Source organism: Perognathus longimembris, chromosome 28, assembly GCF_023159225.1.
Source record: "Perognathus longimembris pacificus isolate PPM17 chromosome 28, ASM2315922v1, whole genome shotgun sequence".
NCBI classification, from domain to species: Eukaryota; Metazoa; Chordata; class Mammalia; order Rodentia; family Heteromyidae; genus Perognathus; species Perognathus longimembris.
This window is the reverse complement of record NC_063188.1, coordinates 53,793,677-53,805,867: the sequence shown is the minus strand read 5'-3', so window position 1 is coordinate 53,805,867 and position 12,191 is coordinate 53,793,677. Positions and strand designations below refer to the sequence as shown.

At 39.0% G+C, this 12,191-nt stretch overlaps 1 protein-coding gene across 1 annotated transcript in view; it reads left to right on the top strand.

Annotated features, from left to right (window-relative positions):
• Positions 1–12,191, top strand: part of LOC125343043 (sodium/hydrogen exchanger 2-like) — a 69,608-nt gene that overhangs the window by 35,337 nt on the left and 22,080 nt on the right. The window contains exon 6 of the mRNA XM_048335356.1: positions 11,995–12,084. Within this exon, the coding sequence (XP_048191313.1) occupies positions 11,995–12,084 (90 nt within the window). The remainder of the gene's footprint in view (positions 1–11,994; positions 12,085–12,191) is intronic.

Genomic DNA, 12,191 nt, shown 5'->3' with positions numbered 1-12,191 from the left:
GCTCTGGACCAGTCCATCAATTGAGAATTAGTTCCTGAAATATTGGTTATAAAAGGATGATCATGTCTACACTTTATGGGGTGCACTTCTCCCTTGGATTCTACAATTTGAGAAGAGTTGATGCAGCAAGGTATCATGAATGATGAGGTAGAATTAGCATGTACAGGAAACCCAGTAGGCAATGAGGTCATTTGTATATTATATTATACACTTGACTATTACAGGAATCCAAATTCTATGATTTATGGATTGCATTACTGTACATCCTGGAATATAACTGTTGGATTCAATTGTAAAACATAAAGGGGTTCCAATGCTAGAAGCTGCAAAGTCTCCCATTTTAACGTGTTGGACAAAAGGATCTGAAGCTGTACTGTATGCTGATCTGTTGACATGCACGAACACCTCAGCTCCTTCCCAAGTCACAGGGTGCACAATTGGTGGATCTGGCACGTAAGCCCAGTGGGTCAGCGCTTGTACCATTCTGATGAGTTTCCAAAATCCAAATGCAATGCTCAGATAGCCAGCGGGCATCATTTTCATCCTGTGAAAAAACACAGACATGTCCTCGACCCCATGTCAATACTGGATCGGGCTCATGCCAAGCACCTGTTAAAGGATCTTTCCACTTAACTTGGGCAAAAGCTCTTTGCTCTCTCTTTTCCCAGAACCGCTGTGCTGTGGAGTGGCCATTGCAGTCCAAATTTTAAAAAATTAGTATGAATAAAGTATGAGAAAGAATATTAACAGGAGAGAAGGGGTATAATTCCCCCCCTTTTAATTTAGAAATTTTGTGTTTTAACAAATCGTTGGCCCGTTCAACAATTCCTTGACCTTGAGGATTATAGGGAATTCCTGTAGAGTGAACAATTTGGTAAGATTTGCAAAAAGTTTGAAAAGCTCGTCTGATATATCCCAGACCATTATCAGTTTTAATATGTTTAGGAAGTCCCATAGTGGCAAAGCAGTGTAGGGCATGGGAGATACAATGTTTGCTAGCTTCCCCGCTAAGGGGAGTAGCCATAATAAAATTAGAGTAAGTGTCTATGGTAACATGGACAAAGCGGAGCCATCCAAAAGAGAGAATGTGGGTAACATCCATTTGCCAAACATGGTTGGCCACTAAGCCTCGAGGGTTAATGCCATGGGAGGGCACAGGTAGGAAGATAGCAAAGTTGGGACAAGTTTTTACAATTTGACGAGCCGCCTTACGTGTGATATGAAATTGCTGACGTAGGCATGACTGTTTTGATGGTGGGCAGCATGTGATTGCTTTGCTATGTCAATTTGAGTGAGAAAAATTTGAGTAGCCTCATCCGTAATAGCATTACCCTCACTTAATGGTAAGAAGAGGCAAAGTGAAGTAATTTGTTGGAGGGGCAATGATGTGAAATTATACCCATAAAATTGTCCCAAGCAATGGCCCCGGAATCACAATGAATATAAAGCCATTCTTGCTGTTGTAAAGTATAGGGTATGTAAATAACCTGTGGATCTCGTCCAAGATACTTACAAGATTCCACACGGCACATCTGGAACTAAGGTGGCTACCAATTTATAATAGGGAGTTAACACTTTTGAAGGAGTAGCAGGCAAGGAAAGCCATAAAAGGGGTCCCTTCTGCCAGAGGACCACTGTTGGAGAATGAGGTGTAGTTAAAATATATGCTTCCCAAGGGGCTGAATAATCAATATAATTTACATGTTGGGAAGAAATGGCAGAATTTACTATGCTTAAGACTTTAGCTGCTTCAGTTGTCATTTGTCTGGGAGATATAGGGTCAGGGTCCCCCTTTAATAGATCAAATAAGGGTTTTAATTCAGCTGTGGATAATTTAAGATAAGGGCGAAGGCAATTAATATCTCCCAGAAATTTTGAAAATCATGCAAAGTACGCAAATGAGAAGTCTTAATTTGTAATTTCTGACTAGTAAATTAATAAGGACCTAAAATATGACCAAGAGGAATTTTTATTTTTCTCTGCCTGGGCTGGCCTCGAACTGTAATCCAGAGTCTTAGCCATAAAAGCCCTTTTTATTTCCAATTAAAGCAACAGGAGTAGAGTTTACCTGTAAGTTGTTAAGAATTGACCAACAAATAGTTGCTAGAGTTTTGCTGTAACACTTAAAGAACAGCAGACTGAATGAGATCCATGTGCCATTAAATCAAATCATATTATTTAACCTTACCTTACTGGCACGTGAAAGAGAAAACAAATGAATAACAATAAAAGTCTCAGCTTCAGTGGATCTGAAGTGGCTGTGTTTTTCATTCCAAATCAGCAGGCCTCCTTAGTCATGTGTTATGGAGGCAGGCAGGAGAGATAGATTGGATCTGGGCAAGGCTGTATTGGCATCTCTGAGTCCCCTGGATAGATTGTCACACCTTCTGCTGGGTTGCCTATAAATTTCTACACAGATTAGTTAAAGACATTTGAAATCTCCCAATATTCCTTGGTTGCTTACTCTGAGTACTCTGGCTTTTGGAGGCTGGTTTCCTATGGGTTTAAGCAGGGTGACAACTTTGAAAGATTTTAGAAGGCTTGGGCCTTTAACCATCTAGTCACAAAATCCACACAGATTAAAGGCCAACCAAGTCTGCTCTCTGTAGCAGCCAGGACAGATTCTGAGTCATGGAGGGAGAAGACACCAATACTACCCCAATGCAACCCTGTGGTCGCCAAACACAACTCTGGTGCTTTTAATCTTGGAATAAATCTCGATTGCAACTCTGTCATGATAGGCCTGCTATAAACCCAACTCTAATCTTGGGGCAGGCAGAGCCAGGGTAGTAGCCTTTGACAGCCTGGGCCTGTCAAAATCCTCACAGGACTCCTAGATTGCCTGAGCAAACCAGGCTGTTTGGGAGCCGACTTTGGAGGCAGCTTCCTGTGGCCACAGACTGCCACGGTCCACTCAGCTAGCACATATGTTGACCTGCATCCTATAAGGCAAAATGTTAATTTTGGGTCAGGAAAATTTAGGTTAATAGTCACATTTGTACAGTTGTTCCAAAATGACTCTGGTCCCTTGATCTTAAAGAGTTTATGAGAGCATAGGGAAATAGGAAAAAAATGGAGAAGCAAAATCTTAGTCTATATCAAAGAATTGTCAGGGTTAGATGTACACTTGACTAGAACCTTTTGGAGTTTTTCTTAGACACATTTCCTTGCACCCAACCATGATCAGTTTGGGTTTAGAACCTGTTTTTTGTTTTGTTTTTAAGTTTTACCAACACATAGACATAGACAGATATACATACAGACATACAGACAGTGTCCACAAGCTTTGAGGCGCGCTTAGAATTGTTCTTTAATTGGCCATGTAAGTTTTCTGGAATTCCAGTGGCAAATGATATTATTTTGCCTATATTCTAGAACCACGTGGTTAGATAGTAAACAAAAATTTTTTTTCCAGCAGACCAAAATTTTCACAGATTATCTGAGAAGCCACATTTTGAGAAACCAGCTTAGCTTCCGTGGGGAGCTTATGGGAGACAGGGCATGAACACAGACAGCAAGCTCACAGAAAGACACTTTCATCTTCCAGCATTTGAATTGCAAGGCATCTTTGAAATGCAAGGCCATAGTTATGGAGTTCAGGGTGGGGGGCAGGGTAACCGGGAGCTTGAGTCTCCAAGTCCCTGCGCTGCCTCTAGGAATTCGACACGCCCATCACCTGGGGGATGGGTGGGATTCCACCTCCAAGAGTTTTTGGAACCTTGATGGAACCAAGATGGCGCTTGCTTAAACTGAATCTATTGCCCGCCATGTGGTCAATGCTAGAGAAAACAGGATCTAACCAACAACAAGCAGAACTTAACCAAATCTCCAAGCTTAACAAACATCAATAACAAGAACAGAAAACCTTTCTTTGTGTCTTTCAAAGCAGATGTTAAACAAATATTGTTACCTTGGAAGCTAGCGCCAGCCCATCCTATGTCACAGGCAGGCAGTCAGAGTTTAGAGGGAGGCAGGAAAAGAGACAGAGAGAACTTTATCTGCTTGAGTGCTCATAGAAGTTAGGTAAGTCCTGTAAAATATTCCAAATATATAAGATTGGGCTCAAACTTGAGCAGCTTTTCTGAAGCAATTTAAACTGTCCCCCACTTGATGAGTGACCAGCGGAGCTGAACTAGAGATCAGTTGACTCCAAGCACCCACAATTGCTGATCCCCTTGACCTAGCCCAGTGGCTTTATGGAAAATGCAAGCTCCAGGCTAATGATCACTCACCCTGGTTGGGGTTTCAAATCTGTCATTGTCGTGGTGGATGGAAGTAAGGCGCTTGGTCAGGAGAAGTTACCTCGGTGGTGTTAGCATTTCTCTAGCCTCAGGTCCCTCCCCCCTGCGAGCAGCCTGCGCCTAGGAGAGCTGTAAGTCTGCCAGGACTGTCGGTGGGGGCTCACCATTATCTACCTTTAAAGGAGTTTGTTGTTCTGGATGAAGCTGTGACAATAGAGCTATAACTGATTTAAACATATTCTCAACATGGGTCAATCTATCTTTAGTAGGCTCATTGCATAACTTTCCCTCAGTGTTTGAGCCATTTGCTCTTAATATGTAGCCCATTGGTTTCAGATCTTATTAATTTCCTCAGCTCTTCCTGGGAAGCAGCAAATGCTCCCGGGGCTGGGCAATGCTCCTCAGATCCCTGTTCAGTTTCTCTGATCGGCTGATTGAATTTAATCTGTTCATGTCTAGGATCTAAGCAATCTCGGACCAGATACCAAAGAATAATAGCATCCACTGGGGTTTTCTCAGGGCCATTTGCATCATAATGTTCCTGAATCTTTCCCCCCCCCCCCCCCCCCCAATTTTCTGCCAAGTTTCTAAGTTAATGGTTCCTTCCTCTGGGAACTGGGGGCATGATTCCTCAATAAAGTAAAAGAAACATTCTAAGTGACTTTGACCAACTTTCACTGCCCGGGCATTAAGCATGCCTTTGGGGGCCTGCACGTATAGCATGCAGCCTATACTTTATCCCATAATTTCTTACTCCCAACAATACTCTCTCTCCCGCTCTCCTTCCCAAGTGATCGGACGTCCTTACCTGAGTGGGGGTCCTCTGCCGTCATCCCAGGTGTTCAGGTTCCTATTTCGGGCGCCACATCTGCCGAGCCAGCCAGCAGTGAAAAGGGGGGCGAGGATTAAAGAAAAGGAAAAATACAAGACAAGAGAAAAAAGACAAGAGGCAAAGATGGGGTATGGGAGGTCTGCATCTCGAGATTGTAATTCAAGACTGCAGCCTGGTTTATTCTTATCTTCCAGCTTATATGCAGTTTGACAACCAGGAAATAGAATAGGATTAACTAAGGTTTAAGAAAACAGGAAGGCCCTGAAATTGGTAAACAACAACAGGCAGTAAAACAAGATACGGTTGAATGGTTTACATAAAACAGACTCTTGTGGACATAATAAAACATCTCGGGATTAGTACTGTCCTTCAAGTAAACCATGTCCATGCAAGTCCTTTAGATAACAACGTAGCCAGAGGTTAGGATGAACTGTGTTGTTGGCTCCCTAAGCCATGACCTGGCACGCCCTTGAGAGTAAGCCAGAAGTCAGGGTGAATTTTGCTGTTGGCTCCCGACACTAAATTTTAAATGTCAGATGAATTTGGTAAAATCCTCACACCTTAATTGTCACCTAACATGCAAGAATTACACTAAATTACTTAAGGGAACCATGTGAATAGGATGATCCTCTGACTTTGGGTAATTCAGATACATTTACAAAAAATTGCATAGTTCCAAATTGGAACAGATTTCTTGAGGTGACATGCTCTTTTAGTATGTTAAAGAAACCCAGGGCACAGTAAGGCATTGCTGTCATTTGAAATAGCTGAAGAGCTAATAAAGGATTAGGATACCTTAACTTTCTTTTAGGTTTCAAGTTTAACAGTAATGGAAATTATTGCCTGCTTTTTGCCACATTTCTGAAATAGGATTAAAATAGCAACATTATGGGGTTCATTTCTAAAGTTCTTGGAAAATATGTAAGTAGTAAACATTTGCAAGCAATAGGTATGATGTCTACATTCAGCCATTTTCTCCATGCATATTCTACTTAAGGTTGTCCAAGATGGCTGATAAGTCTTTCTATTAAATTACTTGTTCTCAATCTAAATTCTAAAGGAAATTTTAACTTCTAGTCTTATTTTTTATTATTGTTACAGTTACATGAATCAGGCACAATCAGTACAATTCTTTTTGAAGTGTCTCCCTTCCCACTCTTTCCCTCGTGTCCCCATCCATAAGATATCCAGTTCATATTCCTCATAGTATCTAGTGAGTATCACTGTTCTATTTGATCATCCTTGTCCTACCTTTTATATGTCTTCCCTTGTCATCCCGAATATAAACAAACAAATAAGACAAAAAGAAAACAAAATAAAAATAGCAACAATGGCAACTAAAGAATGTTTCTTGTTTCCTTCACTTGGAGTTCATTTTCCGTAGTGTTATTTTATATGATCATTTGTCCATAGCTATTGAGTTTTGACCACTACTGTTATACATAGCCTCCCTGGGCATTTATCCAATGGACCACAAAGCAGGCCACACTAAAGTCACCTACACAACCATGCTTATTGCAGCATTGTTTACCACAGCCAAAATATGGAATCAACCTAGATGTTCCTCAGTTGAGAAATAGATAAAGAAAATGTATACAATGGAATTCTACTCATCCATCAGAAAGAATGATACAGTACCACTTGTAAGGAAATGGAAAAACTTGGGAAAAACCATATTAAGCAAAGTAAGCCAGAGCCAAAGAAACATAGGATGCATGATTTCCTTCATTTGTGGTAGGTAGAATATGCCTATAAATCTACACGTAAACCCACTGAATGACTAAAATAAATAACACTAGTACATGCTAAATTATAAAGGATCCTAGTTATCTATTCTTGCTTTTAATTCAACAATAGTTAATTTAAGAAACCCAAACAGCTTAAAACTTTGGACAATTTTAATACTTTGGACAATTTATTTTCAATTCTTCCCCTTAGTCTCTGTGTATAGTGTGCACGGACAGCTATCACTCATTACTTTATTTAATTCCATTGTTAAGATTGTATACAAAGTCCATGAACTTCATATTTCACCAAAATTTAAGACCATGAGAAGACCCTAAAAGGACTATTAAGTGTATTTAGACTAGGTAGCCAGTTGAAGATGTTGAGTTAAGGATTTAAGGCGCCGTATAAATTGTTTATATTGGAACTTTCAAAATGACATGTCAGGCAAATAATTTAGTGAAAAATGATGTAATGTGTACTATTTATCATCCCAATATTCCTCCTTGCTCTGAACTAACATTCTCTGTCCAAGCAAAGAATCATGACTAGAAGACCAGGTTTGATAGTTTGCAATCATTTGGTAGATAGGAGTTATTAGTGAATACTTCCCTCCTTTTCTCTTTAGCTCTTATGAGTCTAATTCAAAGAAACCACTGGAACTGTGATCTAAATATCAGATTAGAATACTCTTAATAAATCTTAATCAAAACTAGTGGCCAATCAGTGTTCTACACCGTATAATTTTCATTTCTAACTAGATCACACAATTGCACGACTCAGTTAAAAGCATTTTATATCTATTAAGTTTTTCGTTCATATTGTCTAATGTTGTTAATGTTAGTAACAAAAACATATTAAGCAACATTTATTTGCTCATTATTATGCAGAGTTCTTGAGATCTAACAGGGAACATGGAAAAGGCTAATCTTTGGCTTCTTTACACTTATGATTCAATTGTTATGACAATTATAGGACTTCTAAAATTTTAGGCTTCATCTCATCCAAATCAGTAGTAGAACTGGCAATATAGACTTTTAATACATTTTTGTGATTGGCATATAATAATTGTACATGTACATATGGTGTGCAATGTGATGTCTTGCTTCATGTCTACATTAGATAGTAATTGAATCAGGGTGATTAACACAGCCATTATCTTAACTTTTAAAAAAATAATTACTTTATCTGGAATATACTCAGAACACTCATTTCTAGGTTTTTCAGGTATCACATTATTGTTGACTATATTTATCTTACTGTGCCACTGAAAAGCAGAATATGTTCCACCTAACTATTATATCGAACTTTTTGACCATCCTCTTCTCATTCATTTTACCTACAACTCTAACAGCTTCTGTAATGACTATTTCATTCTCAACTCAATAAGGGTCAGCTTTTTTGTATGGATTCCAAATATAGATGCACTCATGTAATCTTTTTAATTCTTTCTTATGTTGAACAACATTTAGATTTATTCATACTCTGGCTATTGTGAGTCCTGTTGTAAATGTCATACTTCACAGAAGTAGAAAAATAATTTTAAATTTCATATAGGACAAGAAAAAGATCCCAAGTTACAGCAAGCTATGTTTAGCAAAAAGACAAAAGCTGGGGGAATCATGGCTTCTAAATATATTGCAAAGCCATAATAATCAAAACAACACAGTACTGGCATAAAACTTACAAAGCAATTGAACAAAATAAGTTACTTTCTATAGAAGTTTATGAAATTAGATAGCCATGTTTAAAACATGATATTTTAACTACAAAAATCTCAGGAGAGGGCTGGGAATATGGCCTACTGGCAAGAGTGCTTGCCTCTTATACATGAAGCCCTAGGCTCATATATAGAAAAGGCCAGAAGTGGTGCTGTGGCTCAAGTTGGCAGAGTGGTAGCCTTGAGGAAAAAGAAGCCAGGGATATGCTCAGGCCCTGAGTTCAAGCCCCAGGACTGGCAAAAAAAAATCTCAGGAGATTATTAGCCTTAAGTAGTTAACTATGATAGTGATTTTTAGAAATATAAACGTGGTTAAAGCATTTAACAACTTTTTTAGACTTAGTAAAAAGTGAAAAATATAAAGCTAGTCTGAAAAAACTTGGGTATTCTAACAAGCCTATCTCTAATCCTGCTAGTAATGTCCTTTACCCCCACTGATTATAATCCAGCCACACAAGGTTTTCAGTTTGTCTAATGTTAACAATGTTATCCTCCTGCCTGGCCATGTTCCTTCCCCTGCCTTTGGGTCTATGCTTACTTATGACCTTCTTAGAGAAGGTTTCTTTAACTTTTGATTTAAGTGTATTCCTTTAAATTTGAACCAAAACTACACTGAGATGCTATCTCAACCCAGTTAGACTAGCCATCATCACGGAAACAACAACCTATTCCAGTGAGTTTGTGCACAGTTGGAAGAAATAAAAACTAGTACAACCACTTTGGAAATCATTATGGATGTTTCTCCAAAACTAAAAGTAGCCTTGTATTATAGTCTCACCATTCAACCCTTGGTCATATTTCCATAAGAGTATAACTCAACAAACAAGAAAGATACCTGCGCACCCACATTTATTACAGTGCTGTTCACAATAGCCAAGTGGTGGAATCTCAGCTCAACAACTGATGAGTGAATAAAGAAAATATGGTATGTTGGGTTCCAGGTTGCCGGGCTTCGCTCTATCCCTCCACATCCACGTGGGGAGGGGTCCTGGGCTTATCTATCTCCTCCGTGTGGGATCCATACTCACTCTCTCACGTCCCCCTGGCCCATAGGGTTTAGACGTAGGAGCGTGGTCCCGGGCGCCTCGGTTCACGTGTGGTCGCGAGAACCCCTTGCCCGCCAGCCCAAGGAAGGCACAGGCTCGTGGGGTCTAGGAGACCATCTCTGGGACGATTCCCCAGGACGATTCTAATTTTATTCTAATGAGAAGCCATAGATAACCCCAAAGGCGGGCACAAGAGAGGGACAACAGATTGGCCACGAGAGTTGTCTGTCAAGTGATGTCAGGGGGCTTCCATTGTGGGCGGAGGCCCAGCCCCCCAAGGATTGGGTTTCTGGGGTACCCCCGCCATTGCACACATGCTCGCCCCTGGAGCTGGGGGCTTCTCTTCCTGTTAAAGGTGGAAGAGGAGGGGAAGAGACAGGCCAAGGCCAGCTGTGGCCTCTTAAAGGCACAGCTGATCCCAACAATGGTATACATGTATACTATAAACGTTAAAAACAATGAAATCCTGTCATTTTCAGGAAAGTAGATGCAACTAGAGATTATCATGTGTGAGACAAGCCAAGCTTGAAAGGCCAAATGCTATGTTTTTGCCCATTTGTGGAATCTAGACCTAAATACTGCACATTTACGTAGATATATACATCACACAACACACTCATTTGCACACACACATAGTACATTATTGTAATTTTGAGACAGTTTTGGGGGATAAGAAGTATGGCTGATTTTGAGAGAAAATGATGGAGCATAGTTAATGTCAAAATGTATTGTGTTTTTACATGAAGACGGTATAAGGTAATTGACAGAAATCTGTTAAATAATAGGGGTAGTAGAAACAGGGATAGAGACCAACAGAGAGGTTAATCTAATTAAAATATATGCACATGTGAAATTCTATGGTTAAATGTTTACACCATAATTTACACCGAAAATAGTAATGATAACAAAGGAAACTTGACTCAGTTGGAGGGAAAGAGGAAAGGCCAACAGAAGGTGACTGAGGTTGAAACTGGCTGAAGTTCTCTCTGTCTCTCTGTCTCTGTCTCTCTCTCTCTCCCACCCCCCCCACACCCTTTGAAAAGAGAAAAATCAAACCTGTTGAAATAGTTTTGAGAAGGAAGGAGAGGGAATGAGGGAAAATGATAGAAGGGATGACTTTGACTCATACATTATGTATATGTCTGGATATAATACAATGAAATGCTTTTATTCAATTAATATATATGGCAACAAAATATTAAAAATGCAGACCTTTGCATAAAAGTTGTTTCCTTTCTAACACAACATTTATTTCAGTTTGTAAAACATTCTTAATGCAATTATTCGTCAATGACATATTAAATTACATTATAAATCCTCTTTAACTTAAATTCCTTATTGCAATCCTATCACCTATAGCCTTTAGTAAGGAATACATATTTAGTGACTAATACAGCACAACTTAATAGGTGGCTTTTAATTATATACAACATTTCTTTATCAGACGTTGTAAGGAAATTTAAAGTAATATGCTGATAGGAATGTAAACTCATTTTCAATGGACAATGAAAAATAAAGTTGGGCCCTAGTACCTCATGTCTGTAAACCTAGCTACTCAGGAGGCTGAGGTCTGAGGAAAACGGTTCAAAGCCAGCCCAGGCTGAAAAGTCTCTGTGAGACTCTTATCTTCAATTAATCACCAAAATACTCAGAAGTGGCACTGTAGCTCAAAGTGGTAAAGCACTAACATTGAGCAAAAGAGCTCGAGGACAGTGCCTAGTTCAAGCCCCATGACTGGCCAAAATAAAATAAAATAAAATAAAATAAAATAAAATAAAATAAAATAAAGGATAATGTCTCTGAATTCATTAGCAGACATTGCAATGAAAAACTGTGGTATTTTGATTCTATGATTTCATTACTTGTATTTTTAAAGCATAGTATTAGAAGCTGGGCACTGGCATGTCACTCTTGTAATCTTAGCTATTCAGAAGTCCAATATCTTAAGATCACAGTTCAAAGCCAGCCTGGGCAGGAAGTCAAGAGTCTTATCTCAAACCATGAAAAAGCTTGAAGTGGCACTACAGGTTAAGTAGTAGAGCACTAACCTTGACAAACCTTGACAAAACCTTGACAAAGTTCAGGGACAGAGTCCATGCTCTGAGCTCAAGTCCTAGGAATGACACCAACAAGCAAACAAACAAAAACTCATAGTATTAGATCTATTTTTTTTTTTAGATTTTTGTTAAATAATCTGGATTTTTGTATATAATATATATTTCCCATTGACCTCTGTAAGAAAATAATTAGCATTTTTCACCTAAAAATCTCTGTGAAGTTTGACATAATGTTTCTTTTCTGTTCATGGACAGATGGAAACACAGATACCCAATGCAAAAGTTCATGCCTATTCATATATACACAGAATATATTCAAACACTACATTCATATGGAGAAAACATAGTATTTTACTTGGTGTTTTTTTTTCAGGGGATGACCATCCGTCCTCTTGTTGACTTACTAGATGTGACAAGAAAGAGAGAGACCCCTCCAACTGTGAGTGAGCAGATTCTCATTCGGGTAAGCTGCCATTTATCATCATCTAAGTAATCTTGACTGGAACCAACCTTTACATGGTCATTTAATTTTTAAATTATTTTCCTAATAAAATGAGTCATGATTTTTTG